The sequence below is a fragment of the Corvus moneduloides genome, chromosome 3 (genome assembly GCF_009650955.1).
Source record: "Corvus moneduloides isolate bCorMon1 chromosome 3, bCorMon1.pri, whole genome shotgun sequence".
NCBI classification, from domain to species: domain Eukaryota; kingdom Metazoa; phylum Chordata; class Aves; order Passeriformes; family Corvidae; genus Corvus; species Corvus moneduloides.
The window spans coordinates 26,927,729-26,950,567 of record NC_045478.1 but is presented as its reverse complement, the minus strand read 5'-3'; the positions used below and the strand labels follow the sequence as shown (position 1 = coordinate 26,950,567).

General features: G+C 36.8%; 1 protein-coding gene across 2 annotated transcripts in view; it reads left to right on the top strand.

The window, feature by feature from the left end:
- The window catches only part of HMGCLL1 (3-hydroxymethyl-3-methylglutaryl-CoA lyase like 1), a 78,645-nt gene that overhangs the window by 36,634 nt on the left and 19,172 nt on the right, over positions 1–22,839 (top strand). The window contains exons 6-8 of one of the 2 annotated variants that reach the window (XM_032104669.1): positions 6,663–6,726; positions 11,201–11,389; positions 16,287–21,827. In XM_032104669.1, coding sequence (XP_031960560.1) covers positions 6,663–6,726; positions 11,201–11,389; positions 16,287–16,349 — 316 coding nt within the window. In that variant the 3' untranslated portion in view covers positions 16,350–21,827. Of the gene's footprint in view, positions 1–6,662; positions 6,727–11,200; positions 11,390–16,286; positions 21,828–22,839 lie in introns of those variants that run through there. The other variant, XM_032104668.1, reaches the window with a different exon arrangement.

Genomic DNA, 22,839 nt, shown 5'->3' with positions numbered 1-22,839 from the left:
AACAACAAATGTAGATGAGCATGTAATAGACTTGGAAGCAGCACATTTTTGTATGTGAATGGTAAACAAATCTACAGGGTTACGCAGTATTAAGCCAGCTGGAATCAGTGCCCTGGAGAAGTTGACGAAGCCAGAGATTGCTGGGATGTGGGGACTTAGTGAATTTCTCTGTACTGGGAACAGGTTAAGAAAAGGATCTCAGAGCTGTTGTACTAATTCTATCATACTGGATGATTGCACTGTGTGAGGTGAGGGGTTTCCCTGAATTTATACAACTTTTTACCCAATGTTTTTGTACCTGCAGAGAGAAAATATTAATAGCAGGCCAGAAGAGCTGTTTAAAAAAAAAAAAAAAAAAGAGGGATCCCTGTGGGGAAGTAAAATGATCCCCATGTCTTCTTAAAGGGTAGCGTAAATCAGATGTGAAATGTTAGTATGAAATTATAAGGTAACAATGTGATGTGTTTACTACTATGTTACTGATTGCTCCACGGATAACTTGAGAGAGTTATTGAAAGTTAAATGGTTAAGTGGACCTTCATTATTGTAACAGTTTGGTTGTATTTTTAGAGAAGCAGCTGTTTTTTAGAACATAATTCACAATTTAAACAGTGGTTTTTGGACATTCTAAAAATATTAACAAATGTTTTTTCAGTAGAAATAATTTTCACTGAGAATAGGATATATATTACTTTTAACTGGGCACTAAGTACATGGAGAGATTTTTTTCTTTCGTTGGGTGGTGGTATTGGGGGAGGGGTGCTTGGGGATTTTTTTTGGTTGTTTTTAAGTGAAATGTGGAAAAAAGATCCTGGCCTTATTTACACATTTTGGACTTGGCTTGGAGATTTCTGTTTCTGGAAGAATCTCCTTTCTCTCTTCTTTGTGTTTTCTCTCCCTACAGTAAGATTGCCTGTTTTTAACAAATGGTTTCTTTGCAAAGAGACAGAATAGATCAACCTTAATATTATGAATTCACCAAATGATAGGCATGTACATTTTAGCACAAACATCCAATAAAAATAAATACATCTGCAGTGAACATGGTAAATTATATGCAAACTTACACTATAATAATAAACAGGAAACAGCAGCATCTGAGTCTGCAACTGGCTTCTCAGGAGGCCTTCATGCTTCCAGCTGTGGTAGCAGCTGTGGAGCTGGCTCTGGGACTCCTGCTGAAACAAGCTGACAAAGGGCATGATTACAACATGGAGTTCAGTTTCTGCTTGGATTCCATTTTCCTTTAACACACTTTGGTTAAGAAGCGTTTGCTCATTTACCCTGTTTATGGTTTTATATCCTTCATTTCACAGGCATTGCACTGATGTGACTATCACCATTTCTAGTGACCTTGATTATGGGGACCTTATACTGTCTATATCATGTGTGGAACATTGAAATTTGGCATTCTGGAAGAAATTGAAAACTCTCTTCCTCTTCTTTCTCCTCCTCCCATCCCCAGAGGCTGTTCAGCATTCTTGTGCAAATTATTATCACAGTAAAGTTGTTGTGGGTTTTTTGTTTTTGTTTTTTGCTTTTGTTTTATATGCATAGGAAACACTTTAGTAGAGGACTGAATGATACTCATCTGCAGTGAAATCTGTAGACAGATGAGAGACTGGGTAAACTCTGCCAGGTGAAACAAGTAGAAAACTTCTTTTTATCACTTTTTCTTAGAGGGAAGGATTCTGATTTCACAAAACCTGAGTGAGCAAAACAGCATATACCTGTGTGTTGCTAAAGCAGCTGTAAAGATGTGTTCACTTGAAAATCCTTCTTTCCATCTCTAGCTTCATGGGCTGTTTTCTTTTTTGTGTGCTGAAGATGTAGTTAGGCTATGTCTGGCCTTAATTCAGCGAAGATTTAAGAACATACTTAGAATTAAACACTTCCATTGCAGACTCTACTTTGTGAACTTCCAGATATTTGCTTCTGCGCTCATACTGTGGAGTGTATCTGGTGAATATTCTGAGACCGGGACAGTCTTTTTCCTTATGGTATATTTTTTTCTTTCAGTCCTGCTATCTTTTTAGAAAACAGCTGTATTCTCCAACTTAATTGAATTCACAAATTAAATCCCAGTTGCCTCTGTAATTTATTGCTCAAACTCTTTTTCCTATGCTGCTTTTCTTCACATAGAATCTTGCTTTTTCTCCTAAGAAAAATAGATACCATATTCTTTTCCTTCTGTCCTTTCCTCCTCCACTGTCAGAACAGCAGAAGTTTCTTGTCTACTTTCCATCTGTACCCCTTCCACTTGCCCCAGTGACCCCATGTTCTGTTCTTCCTCTTATTTCTTCCCTCCCTTATTCTCTTTCTTAACCTCTCACTGTCCTCTGGCTCTTTTCCACTTGCAATATAAGCAAGCATTCGCCTCTTAAAAATTGCACCTTTGACCCCTACCTCGGTTTCTTCATATCATATCTCATTGCCTATCTCTTCTTCATTCCTAAGCTCACTGAAGGCGCTGTTTAGAATTACTGTCTGGAGACCCTCTTCTGTGATTCCCTCCTATAACTCCTACACTTTGGCTTCTGTTCTTTGCTTGCAACTGCAACAACTCTCACCAAACTCCCTGATGACCTACTCGGAAACAGTAGTCTATCCTCATTCTTCTTGATTTGTCAGTAGTGTTTGCTGCAGTTGACCAGACTGTTCTTTAAACTCGTGTCTTCTGTTGCTCTCTGTGGCTGAGTCTTGGTAATTTTCTCTTCCAAGCAGTTCTGCAGCATGTTCTTCAAAGTTGTTTCCCCTTTTGGAGTCACATGGGTGGAGGTTTTGGGGCTCTGATGTGGTTGTATTCTCTTGTGATTTTAATGCCCTATGGGTTCTTTCATACCCAAAACTAAAAGAAAAATATAACAGCCAAATTTATCTGCAGATAACAAGCTACCTTTGTAATGAAACCTATTTCCTCGCACTTCCTCTTAATGGTTTGGAAACACACTAATGCAATTAGAAAGCATCCCACTCAGCACTGCCTTAATTCTAGATATCCTGGGAAATACTCAGACCAGACACGATTATCTTCCCTCTTTCACACAGACATGCATGTTTTCTCCTTTCACATGCTGGGCTCTCTGTACCCCACTAGCAGTACTCAGCACTTGTCTGCATATGTTTCAGCTTGCATGTAGTTCTCTACAAATTAACTCAAATTGTGTCTCTTATTTCCGATAAGAATACAGCAAGACCTTTTCAAAAGGAATTCCACAGGGCTTCATCTTAAGCCCTGTGTTCTTCAACATCTTCATAAATGACTTGGACACAGGACTGGAGGGGATACTAAGTAAGTTTGCAAATGATACAAAACTGTGAGGAGCTGTCAACTCCCTCCAAAGCAGAGAGGCCCTGCAGAGAGATATTTACAAGTTAGAGGGCTGGGCAATCACCACCCATATGAAGGGAAAGGGCCAGATTCTGCACCTGGGGTGGGGCAGCCCTGGATGTATGGACAGACTGGGGAATGAGATGCTGGAAAGCAGTGCCTCAGAAAGGGACCTGGCCAATGGCAAGTTGAATATGAGTGAGCAGTGCCCTGGCAGCCAGGAGGGTCACCTGTGTCCTGGGGGACATCAGGCACAGCATCACCAGCTGGGCAAGGGAGGGGATTGTCCTGCTCTGCTCTGCACTGGGGCAGCCTCACCTTGAATATTGTGTGCAATTTTAGGTGTCACAATATAAGAAAAATAGTAAACTATTTGGGGGCATCCAAAGGAGGGCAATGGCAATAAAGATGTTGAAGGGCCTTGAGGGGAAACTGTATGAGGAGCAGCTGAGGTCTCCTGGGCTGTTCAGCCTGGAGGAGACTGAGGGGAGACCCCATTGCAGTTACAGCTTCCCTTTGAGGGGAAGAGGAGGGGCAGGCACTGATCTCTTCTCTGTGGTGACCAGTGACAGGACCTGAGGGAATGGCCTGAAGTTGTGCCAGGGAAGGTATAGGTTGGATATTAGACAAAGGTTCTTCATCCAGAGGGTGGTTGGGCACTGGAACAGGCTCCCCAGGACAGTGGTCACAGCACCAAGCCTGACAGAGTTCGAGAAGCATTTGGACAATGCTCTTGGGCATGCGGTGTGACTCTTGGGGATGGTGCTGTGCAGGGCCAGGAGTTGGATTCAATGATCCTTTTGCGTCTCTTCCAGCTCAGCTTATTTTGTGATTCTGTCCTCTATTTTAGGTCCTCTATTAAAAATGCTTACCCTGATATATGTCTGGAGTGCACTTTACTCCTTTATAGCTGCATTTTAAGTATTTTGCTTTCAAATTTAATGCTATCACCACATCTCTACTTTTTATTCCAACTCATTAAGTGAAAATATTAGATAAAATTCTGCCAAGCTCATTCTTGATGAACTCTACTGAAAATTTGTTCTTTCATTCTCCATAGGACTTTGTTGTCTCTCTGGTAGGAAGTTCTTTTCCTGTCAAATTCTTCAGTAATCCCTATTTTCCCCAGTTTAATATTGAATATCAGATGCCCAGATATATTATATCTACCATATTTTCCTTGTTTAAAATGTCAGTCTAGTCGCAATGGAGTAAGTATGCAGAGTTCATAATCTCAAACAGATTTGTGTATTGTAGTAGGCAGATTCCTCAGGTCACCACATACTTTCATACCCCAGCAGGCCCAGCTGAATTATGTGAGCTCAGGCAAGTTTCTGCTCACTGGTGTGAACCACAGGGAGTATTCCATTGTTCTCTAGATACCTTTTGGCCTGCTTTTACTTTTGTTTGCCCTACTCCATTCCAGATGTCATTCGTGCCACATTATCGCTACCAAATGCATGTCTTCTTGATCTGACATATGTAGCCATTAGGAACCTGTAAAGATATGTAAGTAAAGGGAACATGTGCACATATGTACTGTAGGTTTTGCATTTACTTAGTATTTAGTACTGTTCTTAATCACTTCATAAAAAGGGCTGTGGCTAATATTGAAAATAATTTCAGTAAGTGTATGCAGTCACTAGCTCTAGGCACTGTAGTATTATGTAAAAAGCAATCCTTTGGGTCTGAAGTTCTTCATGCTTAGTTTCATTTGAAAAACTGTGTATGCATAAAAAAAATTAAGGAAATTATCCTGAATTGCTTTTGAGTTATGTGTCACTGAAAATCAGGACAGTGTTTAACTGTTAACAGTAGCTACATTTTTATCTATAATGTAGATATGAAAATTCAGAATTTTGAAATTTAAACAGTGACATCTAAATTGGGGCTGATAGTTAATGAACTCTGTGGCCAAGTTTCAAAAACCTGGTTTTCATAATGACATATAGATAATTGAAATCATGCCTAGTAGGCATCTGGATTAAAATTATGAGCAGGATGTAATGGACCCAACCACTTTTGTGGAAACAAAATTCATTTCCATTTCTTCGTCAGAGCTAATCAAGCTGGTTTTAGATTTGAGGTTTCCTTCATTTTTACTGTTGCTTCTAGTGAACCAGCACTGTACCTTCACATAAGGGATGGAATATGCTCTATGCATTGAAATATGGACATTTTTTCCACAATTTTTCTTTTGCCTGTTACTGATCCTAATATCACATTCTATCAATCAGTTTCTCCTTCAACTGCAAAGAAACAATACATCCTTTACTCCACGGATCTTGACTACATGCAAACTGGCATCTATTCAATCCCTTTTGCATTATGCAGTGTATAATTTTGCATTATATCCTTCAGTGTTGAGGAAAGGGAATGATGGGAGATCGATGAAGGCTCTTGTTCTCCTATTAAGCAGTTGAGCAACCTCCCACTGGGACTGGGGCTCTGCAGACCTCTGAATCTGTTGTAAATCCTTTTACAGTCACACTTTTGATTTTGACTGGGTGTTTCTGGTTAGTTTAATCATATTCCTAATCAATTTAAGATAAGCAATTAGAAGTTTAATTAGAATTTCATGCTCTTAATTGTCATTAAAAAGAGGAAATTTAAACTGAATTCTATGCTAGTAGAGCATTAGGGCTGAACAATGGAAGTTTGATTGTGGCTTTCAATTTTTGTGCTTTATGAAGCCAATAGCTGCTTAGGGACACAGTTTGGCTTCTCAGTTTCTTCTTGTCCCAAGGCATACCTAAATTACAGCTTGCAATGGAGCTATAACTCTTCTGGGGCACTGGGGCAGAAATGCCAGTACAGAGGGAAAGAGTGTGAAAGCTTCCTCATTCACCACAGTTCTGATGAGATGGTGGGATTGTCAGAAGTAGTTTGTGTCCATGTGTTGCTCACTATGATCTGGGTAGGTAGTACAAGGAAGAAAGTGGTATCTTCCTCTAAATACCTTGTGAGGACAAGGCAAGGCAAAGTTTGAGCTGGATCTTGCAACTTCAGAAGGAAACACCAAGAAAAACAGTCTGCTACAACATTGTTAACTTGACTGCATTGCCAGTCCTTTACAACTTGTGACATATATTGAGCATAAGTAAAGATATAAATCGCTGTTCTGTGATCTGAAAGGAAAATTGATAACCTTCAGTTTTCATCTGATGTAATTTTAACTTTTCATTCAAATCTTTATTCTACATTGACTGGTTTAAATATTCAAAATTATATTTAACCTATTTTTTTAATGTAACATGGATGAATACATACATATATATGTATATATATGTATATATATAAAACAGAACATTGTGTGTTCTTTTTATTATAGGTATGTGTCCTGTGCCTTGGGATGCCCATATGAAGGAAATGTCATACCAGAAAAAGTGGCAGAAGTAAGAGTGAATTTCTGGCTTGTCTTTTTGATGAATCAAAAATACATTTTAAAATGTCTATAAGTAATTTTCTCTAGTTAATCATAAAAAGATCTTTAATGGGTAAAATTTAAGGAAAACAAGCAAAAAACATAGCTAATGCTAAAATTTGGCGCATAACCTCACTTAACCATATACAGTCAAATGTGAGAAAAATAGCATATTTTGATTGTTATCAGTCATGAGAAAAAAAATATTATGCACTATTTCCTCTAGCAAGAAGGTAAGAAATTGCTTAACGAAATAGACTCAAGCACATATGTCAGTGAACTATGTTGTACAAGAGGGTTTCCAGCACAATTTCTTGCTTTTAAATCCATTTTATGCTGGAATAAGCATACTGTGTTGTCTTTGGGCTTCTGGTGAGGGTCATGTGATTGACACATGAACCAAAACTCATCCCCAATATGACTTCTTAAATTGCTCTACTGCCATGATGGTGTAAGTTGCACCTTCCCTCCCTGCCCCTTTTTCGCATTTAGAATAAAAAATAAGGAAGAAGAAATCTTAGTCCAGCCTTTTTTTCCCAGCAGAGATGAGTGAAACACAAGTGTAAAGTTTTGCAGGAAAGCAAAGAGGGCATCAAAGCTTAAATGGACAATAAAAAAAAAAAAGTGGAGCAAAAATTCCCAGAGGCTTAAGGCAGAACATGCTGGCCTTCCACCTAGAGACAGACTTGTCTTCTCTGTTACACTTAATCACATATTTCTGTTGATCTAGCAGAATATCCAAACCATTACTTTTTAATTTGTAGCACTAGCAGCTAGTCAACAATTGTCTGATATATTATGTTCGGTGTGGGTGGTTTTCAGGTCCTGTTCTCCTGCATCTTCTTCTAGTATACACTCCAGATGGAATTTGTGATAATACTTCTCCCATAGCAGCCACACATACTCAGACTCTTTGAAAATAAAAAGCTAATTTGGAAGGTACTCAGTATTTCTAAATTTATTTGTTTTAATATGAAGTGAAGGTTAGAAATGACACAGCTTTAGTTAGAGCAGTGATGACATACTGCTTACCATGTCCCCCAACAGGCTTCTTTACATGTGTTGCTTGTTTTTTACCGACTCTCCTTGCACAGAAGAGCTCCTTCTCAGTTTGCCAGTGGGATTGCTATTTAATGTTCCAGACCTGCAAACTTTTACTCATACTGCTATTTTATTTTCTATCTTCATCCTAGTAAGTGTCTTCTTGCATACCTCTATACCACTGTGGATGTGTTTATGAATAAAAGCTACTGCATTAATTTTTTTAATTCCATCCCTGATTCAGCAAGCACTGATGTATATCTGATGAATTTTATGTAAATACATCCAGAGAATCAGCATTATCAAAATTACTGGCTGAGTTGCTAAACTCTTTCAGAGGGCTGCTGCTCTGGTCATCATCTTTTTGGGATGGGAGCATTTTGACCCCCTTGACTGTGCATTGCAATCAGCAGCTACAATTGAAAGGTTTAGGCAGTTTCTTCTGCAGTCAGTAACAGTGACCGTTTTAATTTTTTTTTAAGAAAAAGATTTTTTAACTGAAGCAAAGGCAATTAGAAGAGGTGGATTATTTCAGACTACATGCATTATTACAGACTGTTGCAGACTAAATTAATTTATGGTATATTAGATACATAACTGCCTTACACAGTTATCTAGAGTGCAAACTTCAGATTCTTTCAGACTTCTGGAATCTATCAGATATATCTGTATGGTTCTTTTTTTAAAACAAACAAAGAAACAAACAGTTATCATATTTTAAAATAAATTGTATAGTCCTATTTTATTACTCTGCTGATTCTTGAAATGGAGTCACTGCTTAACCATTTATCATTTTGTGGTTTGAGAATTTCAAGTTTAGGCAGATAAAGCTTGAAAGTTGTTGGAAACACTGTATAACATCCTTGAAACCAGTTGTGTAATTCATTATCTTCCTGTCATGTGCTTGGCTGTTTTTATCTTTCTGTCTGCTTATTTCTCTCCTTAGCTTCCTTTTAACCTAAAGCAGTGAATTAATTAAATTAAATATTATCCAGGACATATTCTGATCAACCTATAGAAAGTGTACCTACTCGTTTGAATATTGTTGGATCATTAAAGTTTCCCTTACAGCACAAGAACTGCAGGTCTTTACATTGTTAGTTGCTTAAAATAATCTGTAACTGGATTATGACTTTTGTATTCACTATAAGAGTATAGTTTTTGATATTATTTCCAGGAGTAGGACCATTCACGTGCCTAAGAGGTTGCAGTGCTGGTTCACCAATTCCCATTTTGATCAATGTTTGGTGTCAAGGCAGTGTTCTCAAGGGGAGTAGCACAAGACTCATGCATAGTAAAACTGCTCAGTGGTGCAGAACACAGCCCTGTTCAATCAACAAAGCTGCAAGCTCATAATCACATCCCAATTACATAGAAAAAACAGTGTGTTCTCTTCTCCCTCCTCCCAAAAATCCACATTGAAAACTTACAAAAACATAACAGGCTGCCTTCTACTATGGTAAAATAGCAATTTCAGTACAAAAAAAACTCCCATTCAGCTTCCAAGTATGCTTATTCTTATTGAAATTAAATATAGATCTCTTTCTAAGGATCTCTTTAAGGTTAGATCATGACAAGTCAGTGATGATGCTCAGCTCGTTAGCAGTTTCACCCTCTGTTCTTCCATCTTTCAGAACTCTGTATTCAGGAAGCTGAAAAACCTAAGGACTGAGCATGAAAAAGAAGTTAATGCAATATGATTTCTAGCAGTTTATATAGTCCAAGTTATAACTAAAATGCTCATCTAGAAAAACTCTGAATCATGAATTAAAAAGAATGGGGAGAAAATGCAGTACACTTCTTTGCCCTGATCTTAAAGAAACACTAAGGTTTGAGGTTTAACTGGATATAATCCACCACTAGCTGCAGATGATCCTTTTTTTTCTTACAACAGTAGTCTAGTTAAAATGCCTGCCATGTGTTGATGATATAAAAATATGCTGTGAGATTAATCCCTTTTGCATTCCGGTGAATGTCCCTTTCTTATAACATGTGTTGAATTTATGTGTATATTAACCGGGGAATTTGACTTTAAAGCACAGTTTTACCACGTTTGCAATAGTCACAGCACTTCCGAGCCTTAAACAGGATGATCCAGACTATTTGAAGTTCTTTTTCAGCTGTTCTTTGAATTAAGTGAACAGTAATATTAATCCAGCACTTCCGAGACTTCTGGTGCAGCACTTTGTCAGCTTCCTCAGACATGCTCATAGCAATCCCACTGATGAAGTCCTGGAATTGTTTTAACAGCAGACTGCAGTGCAGCTGAAGATGTCTTGGAAAAGGGTTGTATTTTTTCATTTTTAAACAGTTAATTTCTAGACTGGGATTTTGTTCCAGTGGAGTGGTCTTTTGGGATCTTTCATACATAGTAGGGAATCCTAAAGGGGACAAACATATTGAGCAGCTGAAAATAAGGAAGAACCTTTCCAAATAAATCCAACAAAAATAAGATGGGGAGTTACTGCATTCAATTCCTGAAGCAATGTTTTCAGTAAAAACATGATTTTGTAAATATCCAACAAATAAATCCAACAAAAATAAGATGGGGAGTTACTGCATTCAATTCCTGAAGCAATGTTTTCAGTAAAAACATGATTTTGTGCTTCTGAATGTGTTTCTCTCCATGCAAAAATTATGGAGCCAGACCTCCGTTCTCAGCCATGCAAAAAACTCCTCAAAGATGTAATTCCTGAAATATTTAGGGCTCTACTTACATAAGTAAGACCTATTTGTATATGGTTTTGTTGGATATTAAGAAAAATTTTATAATTTAAGGACTAGAGTGGTAATTAAGTTGCAGTTTTGTTTTCTTAGTATTTTAATGTTTTGATTTCATGAAAAGCAAGTAAAATTAATATTTCAAGATTAGTATTGACTGCAGGATGTTAACATTTCAGTTTTCATTGATTTTTTAAGTGCCAAGAGAAAGAAAAATCAGGCTTTTTGTTAATTATTTATTATCTTAGTTGTCTCTATGTAATATGCAAACAAAAGGACAGGTCTTTACCATGTGCAGTACATGGAGAAAACCAAACAGCTGGGAAGTCTCCAGAGAGAAGAAAATGTTAGGAAAGAGCTTGAAAGAAACGTAATTCATAATGTTAAATTTTTGCTTATTTGGATTCTGTGGGAGAATCAGAAAGCAAGTTTTTGATGGATTTGACTTGGTTGGCTATTCCACGGACAGAACACAGCAGAACTATAATTTTAAAATAAGAGGATCTGTGGGATGTTCTTCAATGGCAGTTTTCAAGAATGAATATAGGGTGTCTGGTAAATAGATCCACCTCAGTAGGTCAAACCTAAAACCTGTACAGAAGTATGCCCTTTATAATGTATGTTCTTGACCCTGTTTATACTCTTTTATCTTGACCTCTTGGTGTTTTTCGGTTTCTAATCAGGTATCTAAGCGGCTGTACAGTATGGGCTGTTATGAAATCTCTCTGGGAGATACAATTGGTGTGGGGACGCCTGGAAGTATGAAAAAATTGTTGGAAGCTGTTATGAAAGAAATTCCTTTGAGTGCTCTTGCTGTTCACTGTCATGACACGTATGGCCAAGCATTAGCCAATATCCTCACAGCCATACAGGTAACTTTGTTTCTCATTTTATATATACAGTAGTAGGATTCTTATTTTAATTCAATGTGCAATTTTAAAAAATCCTGCCATTAAAGAAATCATTAGAAGAGCAAAAAGGCACTCACTAAACTTTAGGAAATTATTGCTCACACATCAGATTGTCTACTGGTATTATTGCTGTTGGTTTTACCAGGAAATGTCAAACCTTATCTATTATTTACCTTCAATTCCATACAAAATCACTAAGAAACAGTGATGATTATTACATTTCACTGACATTAGATTCCAATTTTCTTTGGAACAGCTGTATGTTTTTTTCCATTAAACTAAAACTTCAATTTTACAGGTGTGTCAAATATAAAATTGAACAATGCATAATTACATCTTGATTTCAGATGGATAAATCTAAAATATTGGTAGTTATGTACACAGAATAGTCTAGATAATTTTATCATTGTTCATATGCCTTCATCATTCTTTTTTCTTTATCAATTATACCTTCCAAGTAAGATTAGCAACAACTTTATATCTTATTTAATCAGCTGTGCCTAAGTAATCAGAGTTAATTTCCATAACAGATTTTTCCCCTTATGTTGACATATTTTTCAGAATAGGACACAATGCAGAAAAAACAGACTGCAAGTTCTAATGTAGCTTTTGTAAAGATATAATCTTGAGAAATATCTTAGTATGCCTTCCTACGGAGAGCTACTTTTACTAAGTGTTACAGAATCAAAAACTGTTTACAAATTGTAGTCCTTTATTGTTCTATTTTATACTTAATGGCATCTTCTGTTTCCTTGAAATTCAGGCAGTCATTCTGAAGGTCAAACTTTCCTTTGTCTGACTTTTTATTTTGGTAGAGCTCATATTATGTTATTTAGATACAATTGTGTCAACAGTATTAGTGGTATAAGCCACAAGAAGGAACAAGGAAAGTTTCAATATGGGAATCTGCAGGTATTCAGTGAAATAAACAATGACAAAATCTGGTAAAAAAGGTTATAACTTTTACTCACAACATTCCCTATTCACCCTTACTCACTTTCACTGTTGCAAATGTGTGTGTATGTACCATGGGATAAATAAATTGCTAATTTCACAGTTAGCTTCAGTTGCAGATGCAATACCTAAAAGCATGAAAACCCCTGAGCGTGGGAGGAGTTGGCCATAAAAATACTTGAAGCATTGTTTTTCAAATCCTTCCTTAAAATGATTGCTGTCATGGTGCCTCCTTACACTGAACAATGGCTATGATTTGTTAACTCCAGTATTTGTTGTGATTCTTGTCCCATGTTTACCTCTTGCTCCTATCTTTTTATTTAGTTCTTAAACCAAATGTGTAAAAGCTAAAGGTGTAAAAAACCTCTTAGGTACCTAATGTGCGGTTTAGGATAACTAACATGCAAATTCAAGAGAGCAAAAGACTTAAAAAGAAATTCCTATGCAACCTTCTCAGATTTCTGGGAAGCCAGGGGTGCCTGAGACCCACCAGAAAATTTCCCTCTGTGCTCAAGGTCTCCTACAGTACATGTCTAAAGGTGCAGTGGTTTTGGCTGAACTGAACTTGTCATAGAGTTTGCCAAAAGTCCTTGATGAAGCAGGCATTACACAGTCTCTCTGACTGGCTTTGTGCAAGCAGCTCCTTGGCTCATTTAAAGGAAAGTCCCCAGGCTTTTGGATCCTCAAACAGGTCCTGCACCTCACAGCATCCTTTCTTGTCTCTGGTCAAAAGAACAAGGCAGCTGGCAGTGAATTATAGCTAAGCAATACTCCTAAAACAGGACAATTGCAGGTCGGCTGTGTGGTGAAGTGCTAAAGCCAGTGGATCAGAGTGGCCAGGTCACTTCTAGTCCCTGCTGTCGGGCTTGCCTGTGCTTTCCTTTCTGCCAAAGATACAGGAATGGCAGAGCACTGGAATAAAACCCCTTGTCTTCAACTCAGCTTCTGTTTCCTAAACCAAACGCTTCTCAGAAACAATTCCTTTGCCTTTCCCCTTTATGGGTCTGTGTGACCGACACAGTATTTCATCAAGAGTGAAATGTGTTTGGAGGGTCATAGAAATAATAGGCTACAGTTATTGTTTGAAAACAAGTTTAAAGAACATTCAGCAGACAAATTACATTCTTCCTAAGACATCTCTGAACAACCTCGGGTTGAGTATTGTTGTATTGTATATTGTATTTCCTAAGAATTAATGAATGGCAGCTGGAAAGCCACAAATCACTCTGCACTAATTCAGGCATTGCTTCGATGGGAGATCTCCTAGGAGTGGAAAGAGTTGCTGGTGATTCAGTAAGTGATTTTTTATACAGATCACATTGTTTCATGCAGGATTATACTGCCCAGAATATTTTCTTTCATCTGGGGCTGATCCAAGGTCATTTAGAACTGACAGGCCATATCTGTATAAGAAATTAGCAGGGCAGGAGTCTTGCAATTTTAGTACTCAGTTTTATATGTGTTGTTTTAGCAAAAGGATAAGTAGTGAAAGATGGGAGAGAGATTAGCCAACTTTTAAAGCATAAGTAATTTTTTGAATTGCTGAAGTGAGTAATACAGATAGAAAGGAAATTCACTTTCTTTTATGAAAAGAGTCTGTGTAAAAATGTGAGGAACATGAGGTGATGCTTCAGAACAAACGAGTAAACATTTAAAGTAGAAACATGACTGGCTCTTGGTTACATGGCTTAATATAAAACTACCAGAGTGTAGAATTTACCAAAGAGACAATTCAGAAGATGGGAAGTGATGTGGAGATCTAGTTAGAGGTTATGGTATTTTGAGTAAAGTTACATGTGTGGGTTAGCTAATGTGACAAACACATAGTGTAGCTGAAAGAAATAGTAAAACATTTATAGGAAATTGTTACAGACCTCCAAGGAAGAGTAAAAAGATGGGTCGGGAAGCTTCTTTCTGGAGAGGCCCTGGTAAGGTAGGCCACTGATCTAAGGAGATTTGAGTTTCATTGACAATTGACTCCCATTGTTCATATAGAATGGGTATGGAAGGGAAAGTTTTTGATGGAAGCGTTAAAGAACTCTTTTCCTGTAAAGCTTGTGTAGTTGCCAGAAATAGATTTGTCTGTCTTTATAACATATATTCAAACATAAGAAAGAGTATGCTAAGAAGCAAAGAGGATATTTGTCTGGCTGTGATACCTGAATAAATGAAACAATCACATGGGAGTCCCATAGAATTTTATCAAATTCAGATTGCTATCCTAATTCATTAAAATGAACTGATCCCTACAGTACAGGGATCAAATTCTAACTTAAAGAAAACAAGTATAAAACTCTAATGACTTAGAAGGACCAAGGATTTTTACTACCTTGGGTAATCATTTTCACCTTATTGGACACAATGAGATGAATGAGAGTGATTACTTGCCAAATGAAACTAGTTTTTATTAATTCTTTCTTTTTACAGAAAACATGAATTTTGAAATAAAATCCTTACTTTAGTACCAGAAACAGAATTTAGCAAGCCTTTAATTAAAGTTTCAAGGTTCAGACTGCAAAATCCAGATTTGTGATTACAGGTTTTTATTTCAAACATTATAATATATGCCCTTATAGAGAGTTTAAAATATTTAATAATATTTTATGAATTTCTTTAAGATGCTTGAATTTTAAAGATGAAATAAACTTAAAAGAAGAACAAATCCAAATAAGACTGGCTGACTGCTTACCTCTTCCCCGCATTGCTTAACTAAATTGATTCTAGCCTCTTGGTGTATGCTGGAGACACTAACCAAACTGCATATTTTTGTGCATCCAGTTTACTTATGTAGTAAAATCTAGGTTCACTCAAAGCTACTCAGTTTTGTTCTGGCTGTTTTAACTGCCAGAACCAGGAGAGGAATCTGAGCATAGGTGCTGAAGTTCATGGTTTATTAATTTACAAGCATCATTTTGTTAGAGGAATAGAGTTCTCAACAGCCAGCAGCACGAAATGGTAGAGCCTAAGTGACTAAAAAACCCCTGTGTTTAAAATTCCCTCCTCTGTGATTTACGTGAATTTCCATGGAAAACATGAGATAAATTTTCCACCCAAAACCATCTCCTAGATGTAGCTGTCCATCTTGTCCTTTTTATTTTTCAAATACAGGATTTGGTTTTTATGGCTATTGAACTTGCTTGAAGTCACAAGCTGTCACGACCTCTTTCAGGTGCAGGTTAGAGGCCAGCTTGTTGCTGAGATCTCTTGTCCAGGAGCTGCTTCCTACTAAGGATCCTCAGCGCAGGCTCCCTCTCCTTCATTTGGCAGTGGCTTTAAACCTGAAGCTCTAGTGCTTGGCCCTTGCCCAAGCTACTCTGCAGTAGCACTGCAATTGCACTTGTACCGTCTTGTACCTCCCTGATTCTCATTCTCATCCTCATCCTCACCTGCTGGCTTGACTTACTGGCTTACCCTCAGACCTGGCTGATCTTGTCTGATCCTGGTTATTGTCTCCAGACCTGATTCCAATATTGAATCTCTGACTCAATTTCCTGGCTTTGTTTTTCTGGTGATGTTGCCACCACTGCCTACCTGGCTGTGACTCTTGGCCCCTTGCTTGCCTTCTTTTATGGAGTAGTCTGTCCTTGCTGCTGTTTAAGACAGTCAAGTCTTTAGAGAAGGGACTGGCAACCAATAACTTGAGCTTTAAAGATGGCTTTTAATGGTGGGTAGTGGAGTGGGTGCTGAGAGTTGGCGGGTCTCATGTGCTTGGAGCTCAGCTGGAGGCTTTGTCTTGCAGAGGCAAGGTATTCATACTCCGTTAAATTTAGAAAGCATTTTGTGGTGTCTGGGTGTACACAAAGCCCTAACAGTTCTCCAGTGTCAGCTCTGTTGGTAAAAAAAGACTCAAGAAAGCCTGAGAAATTGGTGTTGGTGTCTGACAGCATTTAAACATCTCTTTCAGGTGCCAGATTACGTTTGCGGACATTTTCCTCTTAAGTTTTCAGACCTGCATTTCTGTGACTGACATAAAAGAATATACCTGTAATGCCCATAATGATGAACTTCCAAATAAATATATCATATGTAAGAACATTTCTCTATTAGAAAATTCACTTAACATTTGTATCCTGCAGTCAGTTCTTTCACATTCAATTTGTCTGGCATATTTTAATAGATACCCTACAAGGATGAGGACTCATCCTAGCTTATGCCAGGGAATGACTAGTAGTTACAGCTAGAAGCCAAGCAAGTTAGAGAAGCTAAATAAAATAGAGAAATGATAAAATAAAATAATGGTAAAATGGCACGAAGGTATGGATAGAAGTGGTGGAAGGCTGAAAGGGAAAAAGGCAAATGCATGTGTATAGTAAATCCAGATAAATTGTTTCAGGGTTTCTGTTGGTGATTTATTACCTTTTTACTGAATTACACATACAAACGTGTACAGTCACTGTTTAATCTCTTGATATAAAAAGAAGCGACAGGATAATTTTCTTGAAGTACAGTTTTACAAAACTATGTTGTAAAAAGTTATAAGCCCAATTCCTTTAGTTTAGTTTTCATGAGATTTATGTACTGATCAAGAAAGAAAAAAAACCCCCAAACAATACTGTATTATTATTTATTTGTAAGCAATGCTCTTTTTTATTTCCCTGGAAAGCACAATCATCCAGAGCTATAGTGCAGTACAATGAATTGACACTTCTGTTTTAAGGCAGAGAAGATAGATAAGCAACTATGAAAACATGTGAAGCCTTGCTTGTACTCATTGTGCTAGGAATTTCTCCTATAACAGTGCATACAAACTTTTTAGCTGAGGAAGCCAGTCCAGCCACATTTGTCTGTTGCACAAATCAAAAAATACTAGTTTTGGGGAGTTCAATAATAACTGACAAAATGAACTTGTAGGTATTGATCTGCCAAAATTCTTGCTTCAATAATGCATTAAATGATACTAGTATTTTGGGGTTTTTTCAGCAGTGTGCTGGGGCACTCACTACCTGGCAATTAAATTATTCATATCTGATCTAAATTTTAACAGAGCAAAGAATAGTCATGACAGTTCAGTTAAAATTTCAACACAGTCTTACAGACTATTTTTCTAAGCTAATAGGGAGGTACTGTAGGGAATTAAGGAGGTACAGGAGACAGGAGGCATAGCATCTTGGCTTGGCTTTTTCTTTTTTTTTTTACTTTATTCGTAAAGCAGAAATAAGGCTTATCTCTTAGTTTGTGAAATGCTAGAAAAAAACCAGAGGAAGATCATCAGACCAGTACAAATAGTTTTTATGAAGATTTAAAACTAATTTTTGAAATTGGAATTTAAAAACAGAATAGATTTCAAGTTTTGTGTAGAATGTAATTTTTAGATTAAAAAAGCTAAGGTATCTGAGTAAGCAAATGATCAAAATACATACATGCCTAATCAAATTATCTGAGCCCTGTAACCTTCCATTTCTTTTACCCTGCACAACTTGGCACTCTGAAGACATTATGTAGCACAATGTGAGCATAGGAGAGACTTGCCATATGAAGCATGCACATATTTGGGAATATTGAAAAAAAATATTTTTGAGGAATAGCATAGAAATGGAAAGGCTTCAGCACACCTCACAAATTTGCTTTTCTCTGCTGTTTACAAATATATGCCAGGAAGCTGCAGAAGACTTAACAGAGATCTCCAGAAACTAATTTCAAGGTTCAGATAGGGAAAAGTTACAAAAAAATTCCGCTTGACTGAGAATAGCTGTACAGAATTCAGGAAGGGCTGGTCATGCTTCAGTATTTTGCTGGAATTCTTTGAGGCAATCACTGCCAAAGAAGACAAAGGATGTACAATGGCCATCATATGCTTTGATTTTTCAGAAAACAATTTGAAGTGTTCAGCACTGGAAGTTAATATTAAGGTGTGGAGGCATGTAATAAGTGGAAAGTTGGCTAAATGGCAGGAAAAAAATGGAATTATGAAATGGAATTTCTTTAAGCTGGAAAGCACCCATCAGCAGGGTTGTGGATATATTGTTTTGTGGGTCCTAGGTTTTCCTGCTTAAATGAATACTTTGCAATACCATAATGCTCATGTTAAGGGCAATTGTTTTTAACTTGTAGAAATTAAATTTTTTCAAAGTTCAGATTTCCATTGTGAGAAACAGGATAGCTAGCACAATTTCTAAGTGGAAATCTGTGTAATATTCTAAAACATGCAAAAGAAAATATTTGAGATCAAACATAAGAGAATGGGAATACACATAATTTTAGGTAATGCAAGAAACTTTATTACAACATGCATGTTCTTTTAAATAAGGGTATTCCTAGATTTCTATTTTTGGATTTTTATAAGAATTAAATTATCCTGGGAACTTACTAGGTATTTTCTGGGTTTGAAAGTACAAACAGTACTTCTGAATTATTTGTTAGCAAACTAGGAGAAGTGTTGGCAGTAAAATAAAATTCTTTAGAAAACATCAATTTGCCTTTTTTTGTTTCTGTTTCCTTTTATTCTCCCTTCCCTGTGGAAATGACATAGCACCTAGCTAAAGCTAGCACTTAAAAAAGCAGATGTTGGAGACAAAAAAGTACGTGATATTAGGAAAGAATGTGAGTAGAACTGTTTGAGATTGAAAGCTAACAAGACAGGTGAATAAGACTCTATTTGAAAGCAGATAAGTTGGGGGGGAAATGGCAGGTGAATTATGAAAGAGTACCAGGCTGCAAAGTACACATTTTCTTCCTCTGAAGAGAACTTAAAAAGAGGGTGTCTACTTTGAGAAAGTAGAAAAAAACTTACCTTTGATCGAATAATATTGCTACTGTGAGCAGTCAGCTAGTTACTATTGTAAGTGAAAAAATGTACTGCACAAATGAATAAATCAGACCTACATATGGGAAGAAAATGAAAACATAGGTGTTCATGCTCAAAATCTGACAGATGTTTTCCAGTATTTTGTCTCTCTCCTCTTTTTTTTTTTAAATACATACTGGTTTTATGTTGTTGCCTGTAATATCAGCAAGATAAGAAATCAAGCAAATGAACTGGCAGCTCTACTCCTGCTCTTTTCTCAGATCAGTACAAAAGAATTAGCAACCCTAGTTTTACTCTTCTCTCAGATCAGTACAAAAGAATTGGAAACTGTATTTTTATTGCTTTCTGCTGCTTTTTGCAGAATGTGCATAGTATGCAATTTCTGACCAGCTGAATGTTTTTGACCCCTTTCTTTATGCTTCAGAAAAACTTGACAGTCTGAGAGTCCACAAATAAATTAATCATTGCTATTATTCTAACTGTTACAGTATAATTGGGGAAGAAATTAAATGGTAGGCTTTGTTTTAAGATTCTTATCATTTGAACATTTTAGGATAGGAAGGGGAATATATTTGTTATTGTATATTGAAATAGCAGTGAGAGTTCCTGAGGCAAAGATTTGTTTACATGCATATACCAGTAGGTATTCTGTATGTATGATTTTTTTGTGGGTTTTGGTTTTTATTTGAAATGAAACTTAGCATACTATAAAGGATTAACATATAAGAGAAATCTACATTGTTTTAGCTGCCTGTAATATGCCGACTGGATTCCAGAAACTTTCAGCCCTAGTTACTGAACCAACAAACCTCAAGTCTAAGTCTGTTTCAGGGTACTAATCAAAGAGATCCTTCATCCAGTATAGATTAGTCTCATCTTCAAATTACCTCACTAGAGCTGACTTGGGACAGTAGACACGACTTCCCTTTGGTTTACAATCGAACCTGAACTGTCTTCTAAAATATTTTTAAACATTTGATTTTCACATGCAAATCTATGCATCTTTCTTTATATCTCTGAAAATTCACACATACTTATCACTCTATGTCTAAATGGAATTTGAATGGAAAATCATTGTAGCAACTATACAAATAAAATTTGAAGTGTTTTTTGTTTTCTGTCTTAAAAGCAAAGATCATTTCTGTACAAACATTATTGAAAGTGTGTATTTATAAAAAAAAAAAAATAATTGGGCCCAAATATTTTTAGCTCTTTTTCTGTGCTGGTGTCCTCCTTGCATGCTTCTACTTTTTTTTTCTTGGAATGCTGTTTTATTGTGCCTTTCCTAATTACATCTTAAATTATTTAATTTCTGAGTTTCCCATCCTGTAAGTGGCATTCATTTGTACATTTTATTCTTCAGTGTCAGTGGTATGTTCCAATTAAGGCTTCATGATAATTTTCTGATTCATTAAATCTAGAATCATTAATACCATACTGATTTGGTTGATCAGTACCTAAAATACATTTCTAATATTGTTTTCATTGCTATGCATCTTTATACTCTTGTGAATGCACTTCTTCCTATGCAAAAATAAACAGATTCAGAGAATTTACTGTAAATGATTCTCTGGTCTTCATCAGATTCAGTTCTGGTGCATCTTTAGTTGTCATATCTGGAACTACAGTTTGCAAAAGGGAAAGGAACTAGTATTAATAAGATATGAGGAGACAATTCTGGTTTTTTCACCTTTTACCAGATTACAAGAAGCTTGCAAAATAGTGCTTGCAAACAAGGCTCACACGAAATAGCATAGAATATAATTTAGCTACAAAATTAGCAGATTATAGGTGCTTTTTAGGGTTATACTCCACACAGCCTGTTAGTGTCTACCTCCCCTTCAATTTGTTCTCCTTTGTAATGCCTTTTTGCCATTCTTTGTCTCTGTCAGTGCTTAAGCAGAGTAAATATCCTGCTGGCAGCCCACTGGCAAGAGGAAAGAATGACATGAACAGAAACCATGCTCCTGCATTCACCTAATCCTAATGTTTTCCCTGGCACTTATGTTAATTTTTTTTCTCCCTTTCACTATTTTCCTAGTCATTGTTTGATAGTTGTAAGTCCACATGGCCTGAGCAATAGTCTTTTTACAGATCTCCTTTTATCATCCCAACTGTGTCTTGTTTAACTTGACTATTTAAATGGCTAAGAGTCAGCATCATCCAGTTCTGAAGTGGATTGGGCAGTAATCCAGGTCTTTTTGTTAGAGACAGACATTCATCTCTTTGGACTAGAAACAAATTACTTCCAAATGCTGGAAATGTAAGAAGCCTTAAAAAAAAAAAATAAAAGGGTTTCAGGTGTTTATAGAACAAATTAGTATAAAATAGTTTTCAAAATGCTAAGCCACATTTAAAATAAATATTTAGTGCTTTTAGAAGCTGTGAAAATACAGCACTAAAAAACTGAAATCACTGATCTTTAGCATGCTTAAAAAGTATTGTTAGGGCATGCTGGTGTCAAATTCCTCATGTATATTTCTGTTGTGCCTTGGATTGCATGCATAAAAAGTAGTATTTTGGGGTGTTTTTTTGCGTGATCGATAGTGACTGGCTGTAGGTTTCATGAGATGACTTCCTGCAGCAATCAGAAATTGAACTGATAACTGTTATTTTACAACAGTGTTTGATTCAATTCCTAAAAATCAAAGTCTTGATTATCTAGATGACTGGAAAATAAAGACTTTTCATTGGTCTGAAGATTGTTTCTTGTGCCTTATTCAGCATTACATAAGCACTCTCTCATTCACAGAAAGACAAGCTAGTTCTCCACAACTGTTACTTGTCCCTTTCAGTTTTATGGTGTCTTGCTTGTCTCTTCCACACCTTCCAACTTCCACAACAAATGAAATGGGATTTCCACAAATAAGTGTGCTACACAACTGGCTCATCTCAGAACCCATCCTTGCAAGCCCATCCTATTCTTCCTTCTCAGCACCCCTGCCATAACATGCATTTCTTCCTCAATTGCTATCTCATCAGCAGCCATGGTAATTTTAGAGATGAGGTTGTATGTCTGAATAGGGTTTGCATTCCTACAGTTGCTGTATCACTCCTTTAAAATGTTGCCATGCTCAGCACATCCTGGCCTCTCTGGCACTATAGCCAATTGCATTGTAAAGCTTGCATCCTGAAAATCAAACTCTTACCCTCCAAAAGCCCAGACTGACAGCTATGGATGATCCCTAAATGGTGCTAGTTCCCAGACAGTGCCAGAAATTGCTTGGTGGACCTCTGTCTGCCCCAAGGCAAATCTGTGCCAAGGATTGTGCAAGAGTTACACACAGTGGACAATTGAATTCCAGTCCTGATGCCATTTAGGTTTTTGGTCATATATATAGTCACAAAAGAGAACAACTTCCTGTGCATTAGCCACACAAAAGAGAGATTTTGCTGTCGTTTCTAGTACCATTTGTGGTGTTCCACAAATGACATTCCATAATGATATTAAAGGATGTCTCTGGACATGAGATTTCAGAGGTTCTGGTCAGCTCTGAGTGTGCTGCTGATGTCCCTGGGGATTTGAGCTTGCGTGCTGGACAATAAAAAGGTATGTGGAGCAGTGACAGAAATAGCATACAATATTTCAACATAATTTTAAAAAGAATTGCGAAAGAAAAATTTCAAAAGTGTGGTGAAGATACAATTAAGTACCTTTAAAACCAGGTTTTTTTCACAATTTAATTCCTCATTTAATTTACATGGTATTTTG